This window comes from Argopecten irradians, chromosome 3 (genome assembly GCF_041381155.1).
Source record: "Argopecten irradians isolate NY chromosome 3, Ai_NY, whole genome shotgun sequence".
Taxonomy (NCBI): domain Eukaryota; kingdom Metazoa; phylum Mollusca; class Bivalvia; order Pectinida; family Pectinidae; genus Argopecten; species Argopecten irradians.
Window position 1 is genome coordinate 70579192 of NC_091136.1, and position 22272 is coordinate 70601463.

A 22272-nucleotide genomic window follows, 5' to 3' on the forward strand; every position below is an offset into this window, starting at 1 on the left:
ATTCTGTTGATCAGTTATTGAGTCACGTTTTAATGATGAAGAATTCATTGTAGATTAGATATCTTATGATTCTGTTGAACAGTTATTGAGTCACGCTTTAATGATGAAGAATTCATTGTAGATTAGATATCTTGTGATTCTGTTGATCAGTTATTGAGTTCCGTTTTAATGATGAAGAATTCATTGTAGATTAGATATCTTGTGATTCTGTTGAACAGTTATTGAGTCACGTTTTAATGATGAAGAATTATTGTAGATTAGATATCTTGTGATTTGTTGAACAGTTATTGAGTCACGTTTTAATGATGAAGAATTCATTGTAGATTAGATATCTTGTGACTCTGTTGACCAGTTATTGAGTCACGTTTTAATGATGAAGAATTCATTGTAGATTAGATATCTTGTGACTGTTGATCAGTTATTGAGTTCCGTTTTAATGATGAAGAATTCATTGTAGATTAGATATCTTGTGATTCTGTTGATCAGTTATTGAGTTCCGTTTTAATGATGAAGAATTCATTGTAGATTAGATATCTTGTGATTCTGTTGAACAGTTATTGAGTCACGTTTTAATGATGAAGAATTCATTATAGATTAGATATCTTGTGATTCTGTTGAACAGTTATTGAGTCACATTTTAATTTGTAGATTAGATATCCTGTGATTCTGTTGATCAGTTATACACTGTCAGTGAGACCTGCTAAGGCCATACTATCAGATTGTGTTTTATAAAACTTAGTGCCAGTGTCCTCCCACCTACAATATATATACAGATGTGTACACATGTTGGTATGATCAATATTTGTGACAGTGGGGATCAATAGACCTTCTGTATATATAAATATAGAGGTGTGATCCTTCCTATTAAAGTATTTTAACTGTGGTTAGCATGTCTTCCATACACCCCAATACTATTTCTCCTGTGAAACACAGCTATGTGCTTCGATTCATAATACCTCAATAATACAAAACTTTTGAATTAAAGCCAGTGTCAAACGTCCTTTCCCTAGCTGTATTAATGCTATATGTAGGTTCCCCTTGGACCTGAGTTGTGCATATTGCATTTTAGGACCGATCGGTCAACAAGATGGCCGACAGGTTTTTACCTCACCTGGCCCAAAGGGCCGGTGAGCTTATGTCATGGCGCGTCGTCCGTCTGTCCGTCAACATTTCCTTTAAATCACTACTAGTCATAGAGTTCTGCATGGAATGTAACCAAATTTGGCCAGAAACATCCTTGGGGGGAAGGGAACAGAGTTTGTATAAATTTTGGCTCTGACCCCCCGGGGGCAGAAGGGGCGGGGCCCCAATAAGGGAAATAGAGGTAAATCCTTTAAATCGCTACTTGTCATAGAGTTCTGCATGGAATGTGGTCAAATTTGGCCAGAAACATTCTTGAGGGAAGGGAACAATGTTGTTATAAATTTTGGCTCTGACCCCCCAGGGGCAGGAGGGGCGGGGCCCAATAGGGGAAATAAAGGTAAGTCCTTTAAATTGCTACTAGTTATAGAGTTCTGCATGGAATGTAACCAAATTTGGCTAGAAACATCCTTGGGGGAAGGGGAACAGAGTTTGTATTAATTTTGACTCTGACCCCCCAGGGGCAGGAGGGGCAGGGCCCAATAGTGGAAATAGAGGTAAATCCTTTAAATCGCTACTAGTCACAGAGTTCTGCATGGAATGTAACCAAATTTGGCCAGAAACATCCTTGGGAGAAGGGGAACAGATTTTGTATAAATTTTGGCTCTGACCCCCCGGGGGCAGGAGGGGCGAGCCCAATAGGGGAAATAGAGGTAAATCCTTTAAATTGCTACTTGTCATAGAGTTCTGCATAGAATGGAACCAAATTTGGCATAAAACATCCTTGGGGAACAGAGTTTGTATAAATTTTGGCTCTGACCCCCTGGGGGCAGGAGGGGCGGGGCCCAATAGGGGAAATAGAGGTAAAGGCTTAAAATCGCTACTAGTCCTAGAGTTCTGCATGGAATGGAACCAAATTTGGCGAGAAACATCCTTGGGGGAAGGGGGACAGAGTTTGTATAAATTTCAGCTCTGACCCCCTAGAGCAGAAAGAGTTGGGCCCAACAGGGAATTTAGAGGACAATATTTAAATTCCTTCAGAAAAGAAACAATGATCCTTTATTCAGAACATTAGTTGGCATTACAAACCAGATGAGCGATACAGGCCCTCTGGACCTCTTGTTGATAATTGTAGTATGTTACTGTTATTTATCTCAGAAAGTACTCAAAGGATCTTTCTCAAATTTCATAAGTATTAATATGTAGTAAAAGTTTGAGATCCGTCTTTCCATTGTCAGATGTAGATCATTCTTTGGTGGGCACCAAGATCCTGCTGGGATCTCTTGTTCTTTCATAATTGTATCCCCATCTTAGGTAAGAAAACTTGCTGTGTCTTTAGCCACAAAGGGATGAAACAGCTAAAATATACTAACAGTATGTCATTAATGGGTAACCATGGTGCTGATTATGTTTCATTTTTGGTATGGAGCTTGATTGTGAATATATGTTATATAATTGCAGGTTTTCCAGGATCTTGGTACGGAGGTTCTGCAGGCAGCGTTTGAAGGCTACAATGCTTGTCTGTTTGCCTATGGTCAGACAAGTACAGGGAAGACACATACGATGATGGGACGACAGGTAAGAATGAGCCATTTGTCAGTGTTAAACGTCAGAAATGTGCAGTGTCATGTGATTGGGTGATATAAGGTACTTGTGGATGGATTACGGTTGGTATCAAATGGTTGTATTTTATAGTCAAGTACTCCGGTAAACCTTTGGTTAGTTCGAACTAAATTAAATAAATATTGATGGACCAGTTCGAAATTATCCGAAATTAGACTACAGGAAGAAACTATCCAAAATCGGTAAAAATCAGTTTGAGTACTGACATAGCTGCCATAAGCAATGCAAGGAAGACAATCTATAGGAAAAGCAAAGATATTTTGCTGATTTACCTGAAAGATGAATTCCTCATAAACGTGAGCCTTTAATTTGTGAATCTATATTTAAGTCATATTTATGTGCACATGATCAAGGCCCCAAAAGAGCATCGTTTGGATAAACGCCTTTAATCTACTTGTACATCTACATTTGTTTATTTTAAAGATGCTCCATTGCTAACAAATGGTATTTTTCACTATCAAAAAACAGGAGCAGGCAATTTAATTAGTATTTTTCTTCAGTTACAAAAGTTGCTTACTTTACACCATTACCACTATTGAAAAGTTTGAGCTTCTAATTTTACTCCAAGATAAAAATATTAAAATTAATTAATTACATCCAGAAAAAAATTCTCTGGCACTATGTCCTATATGGAATGAAGTATTGATTGTGCATGCACCAAAAGCAAAACACAATGGAAATTATTTTATATTGTTTTTGTGTTAATTAGACACATATATACACAATTAAACACCAATTATTGTTCAAATGCTCAAATTATGTGTTTGAATTAACGCGGGTTTGAATTAACTGGAGGTTTACGTTATATATCTGTCAATAGAAAGGACAAGAGATCACTAAAACAGGTTCTTACTTTATCATCATTTATTTATACAAATCTTTGCTAACCTTTTTATGCTAAATGTTAATTTTATACAAACTAGAAATTCCCAATTTCTCATATACAAATTTACTGAAAGTTTCATCTCCCTGTTTTGTTTTCCATTGACAGGAAGATGCAGGGTTGATTCCAAGAATATGTGAGGTAAATATAATCTATCTTACAGTATAATGTTTTATGTTTATCAGGACATTGACAGTTCAGAAAGCTTTGACAATGAGTAAGTTATGCCCAAGAAACCTGGAGAGCTACATTTTTGGCTGTGATTGTGATGTGTACATGACTCAGCGTAGATTTATGTAACATATTAAACGTTAAGAATGCCTATAGACATAAATCACAGTCAGACAACACATTGTCCAAGTACATCTGTCAGATCTCAATGACCAGCATTTTACTGTTGTACCTGTCTATCCATGAAAGTTAAATAGCCACTCTCAAGTTCTGTTTGATCTTGTTTCAACGGTAGACGTTGGAAGTTGTGATTGAGATAATCATGATCGACTGGCCGGTGCACATGCACAGTGTGACGAGATGACATAATCTAGATTATGTACTTCTGTTGTAGAGTGAAACAAAAGTCATGGAAAATGTACTTTTTACACTTTCTGATGAATGACATTGGAATCCATACATTCATTTTCACTCCAATAGAATTTTTCTTATGACTTTTGTACTTTTAAGTATTCAGTTTACTAGAGAAATCATGAAATCAGCAATATTTACCTTTTGTAACACAATACATATATAGTTATAGTCTTCTTTTGATCTAATGATATTTGATCATGAATATACAAGCTCTTTTACACAACTGGTATTCTGAAAGAAAACAAATATTATTGGTCAGTTTAGGTGTGCAGATAACTTGACTCCAACTGGGATGTTGTCAAATCCTATGTTTATTTGAGAATAAGGATATGTATTTTGATAAAATAAATTCGTTCCTTGCTTAGCTGCACCTGTTATAACGCCAGTGACATAACTGTAGCTAATGACATATAGAAAACCTCAGTACAATAGGTCTGACTCTAAGTCTAAGTTTTTGTATCACAAAGAAGGTATGGAAAGGAAGAAACTGTTAAATATATTGAATTCAATACCACCTGTAAAAAGTTTTTTCTTTAATTGATTCAAAACATTCTTTGTTAAATCTGCTACAGTAATCATACAGCAGCTGGGCTACAGTAGTTATACAGAAGCTGAGTTACAGTATTACAGTAGTCATACAGCAGCTGGGCTACAGTAGTCATACAGCAGCTGGGTTACAGTAGTCATACAGAAGCTGAGTTACAGTAGTCATACAGCAGCTGGGCTACAGTAGTCATACAGAAGCTGAGTTACAGTAGTCATACAGCAGCTGAGCTACAGTAGTCATACAGAAGCTGAGTTACAGTAGTCATACAGAAGCTGAGTTACAGTAGTCATACAGCAGCTGGGCTACAGTAGTCATACAGCAGCTGGGCTACAGTAGTCATACAGCAGCTGGGCTACATTAGTCATACAGCAGCTGAGTTACAGTAGTCATACAACAGCTGAGTTATAGTAGTCATACATCAGCTGAGCTACAGTAGTCATACAGAAGCTGGGCTACAGTAGTCATACAGCAGCTGAGTTACAGTAGTCATACAGCAGCTGAGCTACAGTAGTCATACAGAAGCTGGGCTACAGTAGTCATACAGCAGCTGGGCTACAGTAGTTATACAGCAGCTGGGCTACAGTAGTCATACAGCAGCTGGGCTACAGTAGTTATACAGCAGCTGGGCTACAGTAGTCATACAGCAGCTGGGCTACAGTAGTCATACAGAAGCTGAGTTACAGTAGTTATACAGCAGCTGGGCTACAGTAGTCATACAGAAGCTGGGCTACAGTAGTCATACAGCAGCTGAGTTATAGTAGTCATACAGCAGCTGAGCTACAGTAGTCATACAGCAGCTGGGCTACAGTAGTCATACAGCAGCTGGGCTACAGTAGTTATACAGCAGCTGGGCTACAGTAATCATACAGCAGCTGGGCTACAGTAGTTATACAGAAGCTGGGCTACAGTAGTCATACAGCAGCTGGGCTACAGTAGTCATACAGAAGCTGGGTTACAGTAGTCATACAGAAGCTGAGTTACAGTAGTCATACAGCAGCTGGGCTACAGTAGTCATACAGAAGCTGAGTTACAGTAGTCATACAGCAGCTGAGCTACAGTAGTCATACAGCAGCTGGGCTACAGTAGTCATACAGAAGCTGAGTTACAGTAGTCATACAGCAGCTGGGCTACAGTAGTCATACAGAAGCTGAGTTACAGTAGTCATACAGTGGTACAGTAGTATACAGAGCTGAGCTACAGTAGTCATACAGAAGCTGAGTAACAGTAGTTATACAGAAGCTGAGTTACAGTAGTTATACAGCAGCTGGGCTACAGTAGTCATACAGCAGCTGGGCTACAGTAGTCATACAGCAGCTGGGCTACATTAGTCATACAGCAGCTGAGTTACAGTAGTCATACAACAGCTGAGTTAGTAGTATCATACATCAGCTGGGCTACAGTAGTCATACAGAAGCTGGGCTACAGTAGTCATACAGCAGCTGAGTTACAGTAGTCATACAGCAGCTGGGCTACAGTAGTCATACAGCAGCTGGGCTACAGTAGTCATACAGCAGCTGGGCTACAGTAGTCATACAGCAGCTGGGCTACAGTAGTCATACAGCAGCTGGGCTACAGTAGTTATACAGCAGCTGGGCTACAGTAGTCATACAGCAGCTGGGCTACAGTAGTCATACAGCAGCTGAGTTACAGTAGTCATACAGCAGCTGGGCTACAGTAGTCATACAGAAGCTGGGCTACAGTAGTCATACAGCAGCTGAGTTATAGTAGTCATACAGCAGCTGAGCTACAGTAGTCATACAGCAGCTGGGCTACAGTAGTCATACAGCAGCTGGGCTACAGTAGTTATACAGCAGCTGGGCTACAGTAATCATACAGCAGCTGGGCTACAGTAGTTATTCAGAAACTGGGCTACAGTAGTCATACAGCAGCTGGGCTACAGTAGTCATACAGAAGCTGAGTTAACAGAAGCTGAGTTACAGTAGTTATACAGCAGCTGGGCTACAGTAGTCATACAGCAGCTGGGCTACAGTAGTCATACAGCAGCTGAGTTATAGTAGTCATACAGCAGCTGAGCTACAGTAGTCATACAGAAGCTGGGCTACAGTAGTCATACAGCAGCTGGGCTACAGTAGTTATACAGCAGCTGGGCTACAGTAGTCATACAGCAGCTGGGCTACAGTAGTTATACAGAAGCTGGGCTACAGTAGTCATACAGCAGCTGGGCTACAGTAGTCATACAGCAGCTGGGCTACAGTAGTCATACAGAAGCTGAGTTACAGTAGTTATACAGCAGCTGGGCTACAGTAGTCATACAGAAGCTGGGCTACAGTAGTCATACAGCAGCTGAGTTATAGTAGTCATACAGCAGCTGAGCTACAGTAGTCATACAGCAGCTGGGCTACAGTAGTCATACAGAAGCTGAGTTACAGTAGTCATACAGCAGCTGAGCTACAGTAGTCATACAGAAGCTGGGCTACAGTAGTCATACAGCAGCTGAGCTACAGTAGTCATACAGCAGCTGGGCTACAGTAGTCATACAGCAGCTGGGCTACAGTAGTCATACAGCAGCTGGGCTACAGTAGTCATACAGCAGCTGGGCTACAGTAGTCATACAGCAGCTGGGCTACAGTAGTCATACAGAAGCTGAGTTACAGTAGTTATACAGCAGCTGGGCTACAGTAGTTATACAGCAGCTGGGCTACAGTAGTCATACAGAAGCTGGGCTACAGTAGTCATACAGCAGCTGAGTTATAGTAGTCATACAGCAGCTGAGCTACAGTAGTCATACAGAAGCTGAGCTGCAGTAGTTATACAGCAGCTGAGCTACAGTAGTCATACAGCAGCTGAATTACAGTAGTCATACAGAAGCTGAGTTACAGTAGTCATACAGCAGCTGGGCTACAGTAGTCATACAGCAGCTGGGTTACAGTAGTCATACAGAAGCTGGGCTACAGTAGTCATACAGAAGCTGAGTTACAGTAGTCATACAGCAGCTGGGCTACAGTAGTAATACAGCAGCTGGGTTACAGTAGTCATACAGAAGCTGAGTTACAGTAGTCATACAGCAGCTGGGCTACAGTAGTCATACAGAAGCTGAGATACAGTAGTCATACAGCAGCTGAGCTACAGAAGTCATACAGAAGCTGAGCTACAGTAGTCATACAGAGCTGAGCTACAGTAGTCATACAGCTGAGTACAGTAGTCATACAGCAGCTGAGCTACAGTAGTCATACAGAAGCTGGGCTACAGTAGTCATACAGAAGCTGAGTTACAGTAGTCATACAGCAGCTGGGCTACAGTAGTCATACAGCAGCTGGGCTACAGTAGTCATACAGCAGCTGAGTTACAGTAGTCATACAGCAGCTGGGCTACAGTAGTCATACAGCAGCTGAGCTACAGTAGTCATACAGCAGCTGGGCTACAGTAGTCATACAGCAGCTGGGCTACAGTAGTCATACAGCAGCTGAGCTACAGTAGTCATACAGCAGCTGGGCTACAGTAGTCATACAGCAGCTGGGCTACAGTAGTCATACAGCAGCTGGGCTACAGTAGTCATACAGCAGCTGAGCTACAGTAGTCATACAGCAGCTGGGCTACAGTAGTCATACAGCAGCTGGGCTACAGTAGTCATACAGCAGCTGAGTTACAGTAGTCATACAGCAGCTGGGCTACAGTAGTCATACAGCAGCTGGGCTACAGTAGTCATACAGCAGCTGGGCTACAGTAGTCATACAGCAGCTGGGCTACAGTAGTCATACAGCAGCTGGGCTACAGTAGTCATACAGCAGCTGGGCTACAGTAGTCATACAGCAGCTGGGCTACAGTAGTCATACAGCAGCTGGGCTACAGTAGTCATACAGAAGCTGAGTTACAGTAGTCATACAGCAGCTGGGCTACAGTAGTCATACAGCAGCTGGGCTACAGTAGTCATACAGCAGCTGGGCTACAGTAGTCATACAGCAGCTGGGCTACAGTAGTCATACAGACAGATTACAGCAGCTGGGCTACAGTAGTCATACAGCAGCTGGGCTACAGTAGTCATACAGCAGCTGGGCTACAGTAGTCATACAGCAGCTGGGCTACAGTAGTCATACAGCAGCTGGGCTACAGTAGTCATACAGCAGCTGGGCTACAGTAGTCATACAGCAGCTGGGCTACAGTAGTCATACAGCAGCTGGGCTACAGTAGTCATACAGCAGCTGGGCTACAGTAGTCATACAGCAGCTGGGCTACAGTAGTCATACAGCAGCTGGGCTACAGTAGTCATACAGCAGCTGGGCTACAGTAGTCATACCAGCAGCTGTAGTCTACAGAGTAGTCATACAGCAGCTGGGCTACAGTAGTCATACAGCAGCTGGGCTACAGTAGTCATACAGCAGCTGGGCTACAGTAGTCATACAGCAGCTGGGCTACAGTAGTCATACAGCAGCTGGGCTACAGTAGTCATACAGCAGCTGGGCTACAGTAGTCATACAGCAGCTGGGCTACAGTAGTCATACAGCAGCTGGGCTACAGTAGTCATACAGCTACAGTAGCATGGGCTACAGTAGTCATACAGCAGCTGTAGCTACAGTAGTCATACAGCAGCTGGGCAGTAGTCATACAGAAGCAGCTACAGTAGTCATACAGCTACAGCATACAGGGCTGGGCTACAGTAGTCATACAGCAGCTGGCGCTACCAAGTAGTCATACAGCAGCTGAGCTACAGTAGTCATACAGAGCAGCTACAGTAGTCCTGCGTGGCTACAGTAGTCATACAGCAGCTGGGCTACAGTAGTCATACAGCAGCTGAGGCTACAGTAGTCATACAGCAGCTGGGCTACAGTAGTCATACACAGCTCGAGCTACAGTAGTCATACAGCAGCTGGGCTACAGTCATACAGCAGCTGGGCTACAGTAGTCATACAGCAGCTGGGCTACAGTAGTTATCATACAGCAGCTGGGCTACAGTAGTCATACAGCAGCTACAGTCAGTCATACATACAGCAGCTGGGCTTACATGTAGTCAATTACAGCAGATGGGCTACAGTAGTCATACAGAAAGCTGGGCTACAGTAGTCATAGCTCATACAGAAGCTACAGTAGTCATACAGCTGGGCTACAGTAGTCATACAGCAGCTGGGCTACAGTAGTCATACAGCAGCTGGCTACAGTAGTCATACAGCATGGGCGAGCTACAGTAGATATACCGTAGCTCGAGGCATACCAGTAGTTATACAGTAAACTGGGCTACAGTACGCTCGCATACAGCTGCTGGGCTACAGTATGTTCCATACAGAGCTGAGTTTACAGTCAGTTATCAACAAGCAAGATCGGGGCTCAACGTTTGTCATAACAGCAAGACTTAGGAGTACAGTAGTCATAAACAGCTGTTGAGTTGTATAGTAGTCATATTGCAGCTGAGCTGACAGTACGTTCATACAGGAAGGTGGGCAACAGTAAGTCATAGCAGCTTGCTGAGCTATAGCTAGCTTATTCCTAGCCAAGCGGGCACTAACAGTTGTCAATTATCAGGCCGCAGGCGCCTAGCAGAAGTTTATACAGAAAAGCTGCGGCGAAGGTAGTCAATAGGCGCAGATGGGCTACAGTAAGCTACAATGCAGCACCTTGGCCTACGAGTAGATACAGAAGCAGAGTTACAGTGTTATACCTGCAAGGCAGCGGCTACAGTAGTCATACAGAAGCTGAGTTATAGTCAGTCATACAAGCATGCTGAGTGCTACAGTTGTCATACAGAGCTGGAGCTACAGTAGTCATTACAGCTGCTAGGGCTACAGTAGTCATACAGCAGATGGGATAGCAGTAGTCATTACAGCAGGCTGGGCTAGAGTAGTCATTCAGAAGCTGAGATACTAGTAGTCATACTGCGGAGCAGTAGGGTACTGTAGTCCTACAGCAGCTGGGATTCTGTAGAGATACAGAAGCTGGGTACTACAGTAGGGTCATACAGAGGCTGGGCTACAGTATACAGTAGTCATATACAGCAGGCTGCAGGGCTACAAGTAGTCATAGTCAGCAGTGGGCTACAGTAGTCATAAAGCAGATGGGCATACAGTAAGTCATACAGATGCTGGCATACAGTAGTCATTACTGTCAGCTGGCTACATGTAGTAGATACAGCTGGCTGGGTACAGTACCTAATCTTTAGTATTTATAAAACATATGATAGGGATGTATATAAAGGGCTCCCTACCCCCTACCTAATCTTTAGTATTTATAAAACATATGATAGGGATGTATATAAATGGCTCCCTACCCCCTACCTAATTTTTTAGTATTTATAAAACATATGATAGGGATGTATATAAAGGGCTCCCTACCCCCTACCTAATCTTTAGTATTTATAAAACATATGATAGGGATGTATATAAAGGGCTCCCTACCCCCTACCTAATCTTTAGTATTTATAAAACATATGATAGGGATGTATATAAAGGGCTCCCTACCCCCTACCTAATCTTTAGTATTTATAAAACATATGATAGGGATGTATATAAAGGGCTCCCTACCCCCTACCTAATCTTTAGTATTTATAAAACATATGATAGGGATGTATATAAAGGGCTCCCTACCCCCTACCTAATCTTTAGTATTTATAAAACATATGATAGGGATGTATATAAAGGGCTCCCTACCCCCTACCTAATCTTTAGTATTTATAAAACATATGATAGGGATGTATATAAAGGGCTCCCTACCCCCTACCTAATCTTTAGTATTTATAAAACATATGATAGGGATGTATATAAAGGGCTCCCTACCCCCTACCTAATCTTTAGTATTTATATAAAACATATGATAGGGATGTATATAAAGGGCTCCCTACCCCCTACCTAATCTTTAGTATTTATAAAACATATGATAGGGATGTATATAAAGGGCTCCCTACCCCCTACCCAATCTTTAGTATTTATAAAACATATGATAGGGATGTATATAAAGGGCTCCCTACCCCCTACCTAATCTTTAGTATTTATAAAACATATGATAGGGATGTATATAAAGGGCTCCCTACCCCCTACCTAATCTTTAGTATTTATAAAACATATGATAGGGATGTATATAAAGGGCTCCCTACCCCCTACCTAATCTTAGTATTTATAAAACATATGATAGGGATGTATATAAAGGGCTCCCTACCCCCTACCTAATCTTAAGTATTTATAAAACATATGATAGGGATGTATATAAAGGGCTCCCTACCCCCTACCTAATCTTTAGTATTTATAAAACATATGATAGGGATGTATATAAAGGGCTCCCTACCCCCTACCTAATCTTTAGTATTTATAAAACATATGATAGGGATGTATATAAAGGGCTCCCTACCCCCTACCTAATCTTTAGTATTTATAAAACATATGATAGGGATGTATATAAAGGGCTCCCTACCCCCTACCTAATCTTTAGTATTTATAAAACATATGATAGGGATGTATATAAAGGGCTCCCTACCCCCTACCTAATCTTTAGTATTTATAAAACATATGATAGGGATGTATATAAAGGGCTCCCTACCCCCTACCTAATCTTTAGTATTTATAAAACATATGATAGGGATGTATATAAAGGGCTCCCTACCCCCTACCTAATCTTTAGTATTTTATAAAACATATGATAGGGATGTATATAAAGGGCTCCCTACCCCCTACCTAATCTTAGTATTTATAAAACATATGATAGGGATGTATATAAAGGCTCCTACCCCCTACCTAATCTTTAGTATTTATAAAACATATGATAGGGATGTATATAAAGGGCTCCCTACCCCCTACCTAATCTTTAGTATTTATAAAACATATGATAGGGATGTATATAAAGGGCTCCCTACCCCCTACCTAATCTTTAGTATTTATAAAACATATGATAGGGATGTATATATAAAGGGCTCCCTACCCCCTACCTAATCTTTAGTATTTATAAAACATATGATAGGGATGTATATAAAGGGCTCCCTACCCCCTACCTAATCTTTAGTATTTATAAAACATATGATAGGGATGTATATAAAGGGCTCCCTACCCCCTACCTAATCTTTAGTATTTATAAAACATATGATAGGGATGTATATAAAGGGCTCCCTACCCCCTACCTAATCTTTAGTATTTATAAAACATATGATAGGGATGTATATAAAGGGCTCCCTACCCCCTACCTAATCTTTAGTATTTATAAAACATATGATAGGGATGTATATAAAGGGCTCCCTACCCCCTACCTAATCTTTAGTATTTATAAAACATATGATAGGGATGTATATAAAGGGCTCCCTACCCCCTACCTAATCTTTAGTATTTATAAAACATATGATAGGGATGTATATAAAGGGCTCCCTACCCCCTACCTAATCTTTAGTATTTATAAAACATATGATAGGGATGTATATAAAGGGCTCCCTACCCCCTACCCTAATCTTTAGTATTTTTATAAAACATATGATAGGGATGTATATAAAGGGCTCCCTACCCCCTACCTAATCTTTAGTATTTATAAAACATATGATAGGGATGTATATATAAAGGGCTCCCTACCCCCTACCTAATCTTTAGTATTTATAAAACATATGATAGGGATGTATATAAAGGGCTCCCTACCCCCTACCTAATCTTAAGTATTTATAAAACAATATGATAGGGATGTATATAAAGGGCTCCCTACCCCCTACCTAATCTTTAGTATTTATAAAACATATGATAGGGATGTATATAAAGGGCTCCCTACCCCCTACCTAATCTTTAGTATTTATAAAACATATGATAGGGATGTATATAAAGGGCTCCCTACCCCCTACCTAATCTTTAGTATTTATAAAACATATGATAGGGATGTATATAAAGGGCTCCCTACCCCCTACCTAATCTTTAGTATTTATAAAACATATGATAGGGATGTATATAAAGGGCTCCCTACCCCCTACCTAATCTTTAGTATTTATAAAACATATGATAGGGATGTATATAAAGGGCTCCCTACCCCCTACCTAATCTTTAGTATTTATAAAACATATGATAGGGATGTATATAAAGGGCTCCCTACCCCCTACCTAATCTTTAGTATTTATAAAACATATGATAGGGATGTATATATAAAGGGCTCCCTACCCCCTACCTAATCTTTAGTATTTATAAAACATATGATAGGGATGTATATAAAGGGCTCCCTACCCCCTACCTAATCTTTAGTATTTATAAAACATATGATAGGGATGTATATAAAGGGCTCCCTACCCCCTACCTAATCTTTAGTATTTATAAAACATATGATAGGGATGTATATAAAGGGCTCCCTACCCCCTACCTAATCTTTAGTATTTATAAAACATATGATAGGGATGTATATAAAGGGCTCCCTACCCCCTACCTAATCTTTAGTATTTATAAAACATATGATAGGGATGTATATAAAGGGCTCCCTACCCCCTACCTAATCTTTAGTATTTATAAAACATATGATAGGGATGTATATAAAGGGCTCCCTACCCCCTACCCAATCTTTAGTATTTATAAAACATATGATAGGGATGTATATAAAGGGCTCCCTACCCCCTACCTAATCTTTAGTATTTATAAAACATATGATAGGGATGTATATAAAGGGCTCCCTACCCCCTACCTAATCTTTAGTATTTATAAAACATATGATAGGGATGTATATATAAAGGGCTCCCTACCCCCTACCTAATCTTTAGTATTTATAAAACATATGATAGGGATGTATATAAAGGGCTCCCTACCCCCTACCTAATCTTTAGTATTTATAAAACATATGATAGGGATGTATATAAAGGGCTCCCTACCCCCTACCTAATCTTTAGTATTTATAAAACATATGATAGGGATGTATATAAAGGGCTCCCTACCCCCTACCTAATCTTTAGTATTTATAAAACATATGATAGGGATGTATATAAAGGGCTCCCTACCCCCTACCTAATCTTTAGTATTTATAAAACATATGATAGGGATGTATATATAAAGGGCTCCCTACCCCCTACCTAATCTTTAGTATTTATAAAACATATGATAGGGATGTATATAAAAGGGCTCCCTACCCCCTACCTAATCTTTAGTATTTATAAAACATATGATAGGGATGTATATAAAGGGCTCCCTACCCCCTACCTAATCTTTAGTATTTATAAAACATATGATAGGGATGTATATAAAGGGCTCCCTACCCCCTACCTAATCTTTAGTATTTATAAAACATATGATAGGGATGTATATAAAGGGCTCCCTACCCCCTACCTAATCTTTAGTATTTTATAAAACATATGATAGGGATGTATATAAAGGGCTCCCTACCCCCTACCTAATCTTTAGTATTTATAAAACATATGATAGGGATGTATATAAAGGGCTCCCTACCCCCTACCTAATCTTTAGTATTTATAAAACATATGATAGGGATGTATATATAAAGGGCTCCCTACCCCCTACCTAATCTTTAGTATTTATAAAACATATGATAGGGATGTATATAAAGGGCTCCCTACCCCCTACCTAATCTTAGTATTTATAAAACATATGATAGGGATGTATATAAAGGGCTCCCTACCCCCTACCTAATCTTTAGTATTTATAAAACATATGATAGGGATGTATATAAAGGGCTCCCTACCCCCTACCTAATCTTTAGTATTTATATAAAACATATGATAGGGATGTATATAAAGGGCTCCCTACCCCCTACCTAATCTTTAGTATTTATAAAACATATGATAGGGATGTATATAAAGGGCTCCCTACCCCCTACCTAATCTTTAGTATTTATAAAACATATGATAGGGATGTATATAAAGGGCTCCCTACCCCCTACCTAATCTTTAGTATTTATAAAACATATGATAGGGATGTATATAAAGGGCTCCCTACCCCCTACCTAATCTTTAGTATTTATAAAACATATGATAGGGATGTATATAAAGGGCTCCCTACCCCCTACCTAATCTTTAGTATTTATAAAACATATGATAGGGATGTATATAAAGGGCTCCCTACCCCCTACCTAATCTTTAGTATTTATAAAACATATGATAGGGATGTATATAAATTCGGCTCCCTACCCCCTACCTAATCTTTAGTATTTATAAAACATATGATAGGGATGTATATAAAGGGCTCCCTACCCCCTACCTAATCTTTAGTATTTATAAAACATATGATAGGGATGTATATAAAGGGCTCCCTACCCCCTACCTAATCTTTAGTATTTATAAAACATATGATAGGGATGTATATAAAGGGCTCCCTACCCCCTACCTAATCTTTAGTATTTATAAAACATATGATAGGGATGTATATATAAAGGGCTCCCTACCCCCTACCTAATCTTTAGTATTTATAAAACATATGATAGGGATGTATATAAAGGGCTCCCTACCCCCTACCTAATCTTTAGTATTTATAAAACATATGATAGGGATGTATATAAAGGGCTCCCTACCCCCTACCTAATCTTTAGTATTTATAAAACATATGATAGGGATGTATATAAAGGGCTCCCTACCCCCTACCTAATCTTTAGTATTTATAAAACATATGATAGGGATGTCCTACCCCTACCAATTTATATATAAAAGGCTCCCTACCCCCTACCTAATCTTTAGTATTTATAAAACATATGATAGGGATGTATATAAAGGGCTCCCTACCCCCTACCCAATCTTTAGTATTTATAAAACATATGATAGGGATGTATATAAAGGGCTCCCTACCCCCTACCTAATCTTTAGTATTTATAAAACATATGATAGGGATGTATATAAAGGGCTCCCTACCCCCTACCTAATCTTTAGTATTTATAAAACATATGATAGGGATGTATATAAAGGGCTCCCTACCCCCTACCTAATCTTTAGTATTTATAAAACATATGATAGGGATGTATATATAAAGGGCTCCCTACCCCCTACCTAATCTTTAGTATTTATAAAACATATGATAGGGATGTATATAAAGGGCTCCCTACCCCCTACCTAATCTTTAGTATTTATAAAACATATGATAGGGATGTATATAAAGGGCTCCCTACCCCCTACCTAATCTTTAGTATTTATATAAAACATATGATAGGGATGTATATAAAGGGCTCCCTACCCCCTACCTAATCTTTAGTATTTATAAAACATATGATAGGGATGTATATAAAGGGCTCCCTACCCCCTACCTAATCTTTAGTATTTATAAAACATAATGATAGGGATGTATATAAAGGGCTCCCTACCCCCTACCTAATCTTATAGTATTTATAAAACATATGATAGGGATGTATATAAAGGGCTCCCTACCCCCTACCTAATCTTTAGTATTTATAAAACATATGATAGGGATGTATATAAAGGGCTCCCTACCCCCTACCTAATCTTTAGTATTTATAAAACATATGATAGGGATGTATATAAAGGGCTCCCTACCCCCTACCTAATCTTTAGTATTTATAAAACATATGATAGGGATGTATATAAAGGGCTCCCTACCCCCTACCTAATCTTTAGTATTTATAAAACATATGATAGGGATGTATATAAAGGGCTCCCTACCCCCTACCTAATCTTTAGTATTTATAAAACATATGATAGGGATGTATATATAAAGGGCTCCCTACCCCCTACCTAATCTTTAGTATTTATAAAACATATGATAGGGATGTATATAAAGGGCTCCCTACCCCCTACCTAATCTTTAGTATTTATAAAACATATGATAGGGATGTATATAAAGGGCTCCCTACCCCCTACCTAATCTTTAGTATTTATAAAACATATGATAGGGATGTATATAAAGGGCTCCCTACCCCCTACCTAATCTTTAGTATTTATAAAACATATGATAGGGATGTATATAAAGGGCTCCCTACCCCCTACCTAATCTTTAGTATTTATAAAACATATGATAGGGATGTATATAAAGGGCTCCCTACCCCCAAACAAATATAAAACATATGATAGGGATGTATATAAAGGGCTCCCTACCCCCTACCTAATCTTTAGTATTTATAAAACATATGATAGGGATGTATATAAAGGGCTCCCTACCCCCTACCCAATCTTTAGTATTTATAAAACATATGATAGGGATGTATATAAAAGGGCTCCTTACCCCCCCTACCTAATCTTTAGTATTTATAAAACATATGATAGGGATGTATATAAAGGGCTCCCTACCCCCTACCTAATCTTTAGTATTTATAAAACATATGATAGGGATGTATATAAAGGGCTCCCTACCCCCTACCCAATCTTTAGTATTTATAAAACATATGATAGGGATGTATATAAAGGGCTCCCTACCCCCTACCTAATCTTTAGTATTTATATAAAACATATGATAGGCATGTATATATAAAGGGCTCCCTACCCCCTACCTAATCTTAGTATTTATAAAACATATGATAGGGATGTATATAAAGGGCTCCCTACCCCCTACCTAATCTTTAGTATTTATAAAACATATGATAGGGATGTATATAAAGGGCTCCCTACCCCCTACCTAATCTTTAGTATTTATAAAACATATGATAGGGATGTATATAAAGGGCTCCCTACCCCCTACCTAATCTTTAGTATTTATAAAACATATGATAGGGATGTATATAAAGGGCTCCCTACCCCCTACCTAATCTTTAGTATTTATAAAACATATGATAGGGATGTATATAAAGGGCTCCCTACCCCCTACCTAATCTTTAGTATTTATAAAACATATGATAGGGGATGTATATAAAGGGCTCCCTACCCCCTACCTAATCTTTAGTATTTATAAAACATATGATAGGGATGTATATAAAGGGCTCCCTACCCCCTACCTAATCTTTAGTATTTAAAAAAATGATAGGGATGATATAAAGGGATCTTTATATTTATAAAACATAGATAGGGTATATCCCTACCCCCTACCTAATCTTTAGTATTTATAAAACATATGATAGGGATGTATATAAAGGGCTCCCTACCCCCTACCCAATCTTTAGTATTTATAAAACATATGATAGGGATGTATATAAAGGGCTCCCTACCCCCTACCTAATCTTTAGTATTTATAAAACATATGATAGGGATGTATATATAAAGGGCTCCCTACCCCCTACCTAATCTTTAGTATTTATAAAACAATATGATAGGGATGTATATAAAGGGCTCCCTACCCCCTACCCTAAAGGGCTCCCTACCCCCTACCTAATCTTTAGTATTTATAAAACATATGATAGGGATGTATATAAAGGGCTCCCTACCCCCTACCTAATCTTTAGTATTTATAAAACATATGATAGGGATGTATATAAAGGGCTCCCTACCCCCTACCTAATCTTAGTATTTATAAAACATATGATAGGGATGTATATAAAGGGCTCCCTACCCCCTACCTAATCTTTAGTATTTATAAAACATATGATAGGGATGTATATATAAAGGGCTCCCTACCCCCTACCTAATCTTTAGTATTTATAAAAACATATGATAGGGATGTATATAAAGGGCTCCTACCCCCTACCTAATCTTTAGTATTTATAAAACATATGATAGGGATGTATATAAAGGGCTCCCTACCCCCTACCTAATCTTAGTATTTATAAAACATATGATAGGGATGTATATAAAGGGCTCCCTACCCCCTACCTAATCTTTAGTATTTATAAAACATATGATAGGGATGTATATAAAGGGCTCCCTACCCCCTACCTAATCTTTAGTATTTATAAAACATATGATAGGGATGTATATAAAGGGCTCCCTACCCCCTACCTAATCTTTAGTATTTATAAAACATATGATAGGGATGTATATATAAAGGGCTCCCTACCCCCTACCTAATCTTTAGTATTTATAAAACATATGATAGGGATGTATATAAAGGGCTCCCTACCCCCTACCTAATCTTTAGTATTTATAAAACATATGATAGGGATGTATATATAAAGGGCTCCCTACCCCCTACCTAATCTTTAGTATTTATAAAACATATGATAGGGATGTATATATAAAGGGCTCCCTACCCCCTACCCAATCTTTAGTATTTATAAAACATATGATAGGGATGTATATAAAGGGCTCCCTACCCCCTACCTAATCTTTAGTATTTATAAAACATATGATAGGGATGTGTATATAAAGGGCTCCCTACCCCCTACCTAATCTTTAGTATTTATAAAACATATGATAGGGATGTATATAAAGGGCTCCCTACCCCCTACCTAATCTTTAGTATTTATAAAACATATGATAGGGATGTATATAAAGGGCTCCCTACCCCCTACCCAATCTTTAGTATTTATAAAACATATGATAGGGATGTATATAAAGGGCTCCCTACCCCCTACCATAGTACATTGTATATCACAACTATATTTCCACCATGACCTAACATACATATATTTACCTGCCCAATACATTGTATACTCAAAAATTAATCCCACCTGAACTATGATACCAGGATTTTTAACCACACACCACTTCATTTGATATCACAACTATCTCCACCAACCATAGAGCATACCTCCTGTAATTTTACCACAGCCAGTACATTTGTACATCACAAACTATAGTCCACCTAGACCTAACATACCATATTTTACCAGCCAATACATTTGTAAATATCACAAATTTATTACATCCAGACCTACAGACTACATGCTATCTCTTTTCACCAGCCAATACATTGTATCATCACATCTATATCCACCACAACCTAAGATACCATATATTTACCAGCCAGTACACATTGTATATCACAACTACATCCCACCAGACCTAAGATACCTGTATTTTTTACCAGCCATGTACATTGTATATCACAACTATATCCACCAGACCTAAGATACCAGTATTTTTTGAACCAGCCAGTACACTTGTATATCTCAACTATATCCCCACCAGACCTAGAGATACCAGTATTTGTACCAGCCAATTACATTGTATATCACAAACTGATATCCACACATACCTAAGATACACCAGTATTTTACCACCAGCCTTGTACATTGTATACATCACAAACTATATCACCACCAGACCTAACATACCAGTATATTAACCAGTCCATTTACAACACTTCACACACTGTCTATATCACAACCTAACAATATCCACCAGACCTGAAGATACCCGTAATATTAAGATAAACCATGTTTTCCAGCCAGTACACTTGTAATATCACCACCTATAGTCCACCACCACCTAAGATACCAGTATATTTATCCCAGGCCACATATCATGTGTATAATCACAAAAGTCCAATATATACCAACAGTACCTAAAGATACCAGTATTTTACCAGCGCAATACAATGTAGTAATATTCACAACTATATCCACCACACCTAAGATACCTGTATTTTTACCAGCCAATACATTTGTTATATCACAACTAAATCCCACCTCACCTAAGATACCTGTATTTTACCAGCCAATACATTGTATATCACAACTATATCCACCAAGACTAACATACCTAGTATTTTACCCAGCCAATACATTGTAATATTCACAACTATATCCACCAGACCTAAGATACCAGTATATTACCAGCCATGTACATTGTTATATCACAACTATCTATCCACCAGACCTAAGATACCAGTATTTTACCAGCCAATACATTGTATATCACAACTATATCCACCAGACCTAAGATACCAGTATTTTACACAGCCAATCCATTCACACGCTTGTATATTCACAATAACTATATCACACTATATCCACCACACCTAAGATACCTGTTTTTTACCAGCCAATACATTCTGTATATCACAACTATATCCACCAGACCTATAACCTGTATTTTACCAGCCAATACATTGTATAATCACAACTATAATCCACCAGACTAAGATACCGTATTTTTACCAGCCAATACATTGTATATCACAACTATATCCACCAGACCTAAGATACCAGTATTTTACCAGCCAATACATTGTATATCACAACTATATCCACCAGACCTAAGATACCAGTATTTTACCAGCCAATACATTGTATATCACAACTATATCCACCAGACCTAAGATACCAGTATTTTACCAGCCAATACATTGTATATCACAACTATATCCACCAGCATACCTAAGATACCAGTATTTTACCAGCCAATACATTGTATATCACAACTATATCCACCAGACCTAACATACCTGTATTTTACCAGCCAATACATTGTATATCACAACTATATCCACCAGACCTAAGATACCAGTATTTTACCAGCCAATACATTGTATATCACAACTATATCCACCAGACCTAAGATACCAGTATTTTACCAGCCAATACATTGTATATCACAACTATATCCACCACACCTAAGATACCAGTATTTTACCAGCCAATACATTGTATATCACAACTATATCCACCAGACCTAAGATACCAGTATTTTACCAGCCAGTACATTGTATATCACAACTATATCCACCAGACCTAAGATACCAGTATTTTACCAGCCAATACATTGTATATCACAACTATATCCACCAGACCTAAGATACCAGTATTTTACCAGCCAATACATTGTATATCACAACTATATCCACCAGACCTAAGATACCAGTATTTTACCAGCCAATACATTGTATATCACAACTATATCCACCAG

At 38.7% G+C, this 22272-nt stretch overlaps 1 protein-coding gene across 1 annotated transcript in view; it reads left to right on the forward strand.

Moving 5' to 3' along the window:
• The window catches only part of LOC138319850 (uncharacterized), a 272074-nt gene that overhangs the window by 43482 nt on the left and 206320 nt on the right, over positions 1 to 22272 (forward strand). The window contains exons 4-5 of the mRNA XM_069262980.1: positions 2542 to 2658; positions 3695 to 3727. Coding sequence (XP_069119081.1) covers positions 2542 to 2658; positions 3695 to 3727 — 150 coding nt within the window. The remainder of the gene's footprint in view (positions 1 to 2541; positions 2659 to 3694; positions 3728 to 22272) is intronic.